The sequence below is a fragment of the Lotus japonicus genome, chromosome 6 (assembly GCF_012489685.1).
Source record: "Lotus japonicus ecotype B-129 chromosome 6, LjGifu_v1.2".
Lineage (NCBI taxonomy): Eukaryota > Viridiplantae > Streptophyta > Magnoliopsida > Fabales > Fabaceae > Lotus > Lotus japonicus.
Genome location: NC_080046.1, coordinates 57,888,932 through 57,893,463, shown reverse-complemented (window position 1 = coordinate 57,893,463; position 4,532 = coordinate 57,888,932). Strand labels below are relative to the sequence as shown.

Genomic DNA, 4,532 nt, shown 5'->3' with positions numbered 1-4,532 from the left:
TCGAGCGCCGGGTCAAAAGATACTTTGGTCAGAGGAATAAAGGGTTGGCGCTCAAGCGGTGGCAATTAGCGCTCGAGCGCCCTCAAGGTAGTAACTTTGGAGCTGTTTCTCGAGAAGCTGGTGCTCGAGTGGTGAACTCTAGCGCTCGAGCGCCCAGTCTCGTTAAGTTCAGCTATAAATAGTTGCTTAGTCATTTTGTTTAGAACACTTTTACCTTTTCTAAATAACTTAGAGTTGAGTTTCTCTCTGGAGCTTGTGGGAGGTTTCCAGACTTTTTAATTCAGGTTCTACTTTCAATTTCTTGTATGGATTCCATAGCCATGCTTGGCTTAACTTCTATTGCGTTGAGGTTTTTGTAAGACTATTGATGTTTAAGTTTTAATTCCTATTTCTATGCATGTGTCTTGAGTAAACCGTTGAATCTCATCTCTGAATTTCATTCTAAGCTTGAGTGCACACTTGTTTTTTGCTTTTCTACAATCAGAACAGAAGTTAAATTGTAGATTAGAGACTTGTTTTGGGATTACCTCTTCTATGCTTTTTGCTAGGAATAAAGAAAGGGTTGGGATTTGTTGGCATGAAATTTGTATGCTTTAAGCCTCAAACAATTGTTTAAGTTGGCAAGGAATTGTGCTTATCCTTTGATTTGAGAGAATTATATGTCTGAGGCATCGATAGGAAGTTGCATAGGCTATAGCATCAATGAGAGACTCAGAAATTCACATGTGTAGAATAGGTTTACTTAAATGGATTAGTTGAACGAAAACCCTAGGCACTCTTATCCCTGATTTCTTATAATTTCATCATCGCTACTACGACTTATAAATTGTCACAATCAAACAACCTTAAAATAGAACTTTTACTTACTTTTCAACTTTCAAACTTAGTACTTAAATTGAGTCTTCTCACTCACAATCCCTGTGGTTAGATAATTAATACCGGGCGAAACCTGTACACTTGTGGATTAGCTAACAGTGGTCCTTGGGTGTGATTGGTGAGGACGGTGAGAGGTTAAAAAATGAAGAAGGAGATCTGGAAGGAGAAAAGGGGAAGGAAAAGACTAAATTACAAAAAGAGACAAACTTACATTGTTTTTAAAAAAGATAAAGTTTCAGGGTATTTTTGTAAAAAAAAAGTATTAGGGGTTATGTGTAAGAATAGAAAATGCATGAGGAAAAACCTTCAAGTCCTACAATATTTTGGTGTTTAATGCAACTTATGAGAGAGCCTCATTAAAACCACCCTAGGAAAAACCCAATGGGAAAAACCCTAGAGGAGGAAAAAGAGTACTATGAACACAAGCAAACACCAAAAATAGTCATCATATAATCTGAGAAAACATCCCTATACAATTGGCACTAGTAGCAAGCCATAATGAGATAGAAAAAATCAGCTTCAATATATGCAATTCAACACAAAGCCAAAACGCCCCATGCATGCTAATAATAACCAATAGGACTTCTCCTTCAATAATAAACCTGGTAATTCCACTTTTGCAGCACCAGGATTCCTCAAGACCTTCAAACCAGCGGCTCCATCAACTACTAGTTCTCCCACAGCAATTAAAACTGTCTCAAATTCATGCCATTTCAAAGGCTTAATTTACAAGCAAAAACGCAAATAACAGCCACCACAAGCCAGTCCACTGCCACAATGAAATCCACCTGAGACCAACACAGAAATACTCCCTGCTGTAGCTGCAAATCAGTCTGCACATACTGCTCTTGGGAACACTGATGCATCCCAATCCTAGCAACTCACGTACCCCACAACTTCCTCCAAGCTAAGTACTAGCAAATCTTATGGTCCCAGGCCTGATAAAGCAAGAACTTCTCATCCTTGCCCATACACGAGAAGGACCCTGCCCCACCAACAAAAATAGCCTACACCATAAATTGCAGCAAACTATAAAAAAAACACAAACACCCTATCAGCAATACACAAACACAAACACAAACACAAACACAAACACAAACACAAACACAAACACAAAAAAAATGACCTACCTCTGCTCTAGGCTTTCTACCTCTCTTTTTTCCATCATGTCCCTTCCTGGTTCTCCCGGGGTCCAAAATATCCAGCGCCCTGAGTTTTGTGACCCTGCTTACTCCATTCGATGCCAATTCGCAATGATAATAAAGCTGCTCAAAAATCTCATCTTCGATGTCATCTAAAAGTCCCTCCTCTCTGATTTCAGGAACTACAATTTCATCACACAAGACATCAGAGGTATGATGGAACCCGTCGTTAAAGGGCATTTCTCCCCCAAGTCTTGACCCGACTCCATAGTGACGGACTGTTCTCTTGACCCAAGTAGCAATTGTGCTGGTCTACTTTGAATAGGCTTAACTACCCCATTAACTTCCGTAATAATTGTATTCATAGGAAAATTGACTTGTTGTAGATTATTAGGTATTGAAAAAGAGCATAGGTTTCATTTCTGTAGTTAGTTGTCTGTAAAATGACGGAAATGAGCTTTTTTTTTTTTTAGAAAAGAGAAATCTATTGATAAAAAGATAAGTTTGGGAACATGCTCTCCCAAGTAAGCTTGAAATACAAGAAGAAAAGCACAGACATAAACAGCTTAAAAGGTCTAAAAGCAAAGAATACTAGACTAAACAAATACAAAGAGAGACAAAAGCAAAAAAATCCATATAAAGCCAAACACCAGATATCAAAGTCTCGTTGAATTAGACTTAGAATAATTATTTAATTAAGTATATAAGTCATAAAAATAAAAATAGAATAGAAATAATCTCAATAATTTCGTGAATTTCGAGATTTGATGACTAAGAGAGAAAAAAGTGAGCTAAAAGTTTAATTTGGAGTTATTTAGGAGTTTTTCCATAAATTTAGATCAAACCTTTGAGTTTAATTTCTATGCACCGACGGTGTAAAATTTTTTTACACCGTCAACCAATCAGATTTCAAGGATGTGAGAAAATCTCCCTTTTTTATTCAATTTCATTAATTGACGTGGCACATCCTCAAAATATGATTGGTTGACGGTGTAAAAAAACTTTACACCGTGGGTGCATCATCCTTTTTCTCCAAACGTGTTTACAAAATTGAAAAGGTGATATAAAATTTAAATAAAATTGAGGATAGGTCTGATATGACGTAAAAATAATTATTTAAAAAAATATATTTAAATAATTCGTAATTATATAATTTAATGATAATAAGGTGATTTGAGAACTATATCATTAGCACATCTTAAACAAATTTGAAATATGAGACTTAAAAATAATAAATAATATCTGTAGATAACCATAATCATTTTGGAGTAGAAAATTTGTTATTTTTGGAATTTTGGATTTATATTAATTAATTAATCAATTAAACCTTGTTTTAGCTTGAAACTCAAGCAAAATAGGAGATGGCGAGTTTGAAAAATTTATGAGGGCTTCTAGAAGGGGAGAAAATCATGGAGAACTGAATGTGACCAGCTTTTAGGGCGACTGAATTTAATTTTATGAATTTTGTCATTTTTTTAATTATTTTATCAAATTAAGGTTGTAATAGCTTCGAGAACAAGCAAGCTAGGCTATCTTGAATTTAAATCTTTTGGGGAGTTTCTAGAATAGTAATATAATACTAAAAACTGAATAATCAGTTTTAGTTGATGAATATTTAATTAATTGACATAGGAATTTTCTAGATACAATTTGTTGAGTTTCATCTAGTAATTCAAAAAAAAAAAAAAACGGGGAAGATAATGAACTTAGACTTGGGGTTAGGAAAAGAGGTTTTAAAAAGAGAAATAGAAAACCTCCCTCTTTAGGTGGGTTGGCCGACTTGTTCAAGGGGCTAGGTAGGTGTTAGCCTCTACTATAAGTAGGACCTTAGAGTGAAGCATAAATCACACACCTGAGTAGCTGCTCCCTCTAGACACTTGAGACTTCTAAAAATCCTAGAGCTCTTCCCTTGGGTGGCCGAAATTTCCTTTTCGCTTGTGGTAGATCATTAGCAACCTACTCTTCCCTAAATATTTGAGGTCCTTCGCCTTATGCGCTATAATTTAAGGAGGTAAGGGTAACTTCTGGCTAGTGCGTGTGTCACTGTGCTTTTCATTTTCTTGCATGATACTTGAAGTGAAGATGTTTAAGGCATTGTTGGTTGATTATTTGTCTTGAGATGTTGTTGTTTTTGTATTAATTACATGCTTCCTTTTGTTGAATTTCATTGTTGGGCGGAATATTGATCATGTTGTTGTTGGAAAAATTAATTGAATTAACTTGCGGGTTTTGTTAGGTTAAGGGGATGGACCTTAACCTTGCTGTTGGTTATTTGGTTAAGGGGATAGACCTTAATCTTTTTTATGAGGTTAATTATCTTTTGTTATCTTTTTTAGATTTGATGATATTTTGTTTATCTTATTCTAAATTGGAAGATATGTTGTTATTTGTTTTGAATCGAAGATATGTTGTTGTTTCGTTTTAAGTTGATGATAAGTTGTTAGCATTTCAAATTTGGAAATAAGTTTGAAATTTAATTTGGGTTAGCTAATTGTTGGCATTGTCCTTGTTTGT

The 4,532-nt window shown here is 35.1% G+C and overlaps 1 protein-coding gene across 1 annotated transcript; it reads right to left on the bottom strand.

Annotated features, from left to right (window-relative positions):
• Window positions 1-1,372: 1,372 nt before the first annotated feature.
• Window positions 1,373-2,445, bottom strand: LOC130723929 (uncharacterized). Its single transcript, XM_057575080.1, has 2 exons — window positions 2,007-2,445; window positions 1,373-1,905 (listed from the first exon to the last, which is right to left on the bottom strand). The coding sequence occupies exons 1-2, from the start codon at window positions 2,256-2,258 to the stop codon at window positions 1,834-1,836; spliced, it is 324 nt and encodes a 107-aa protein (XP_057431063.1). The 5' UTR covers window positions 2,259-2,445; the 3' UTR covers window positions 1,373-1,833.
• Between the last annotated feature and the right edge of the window lie 2,087 nt (window positions 2,446-4,532).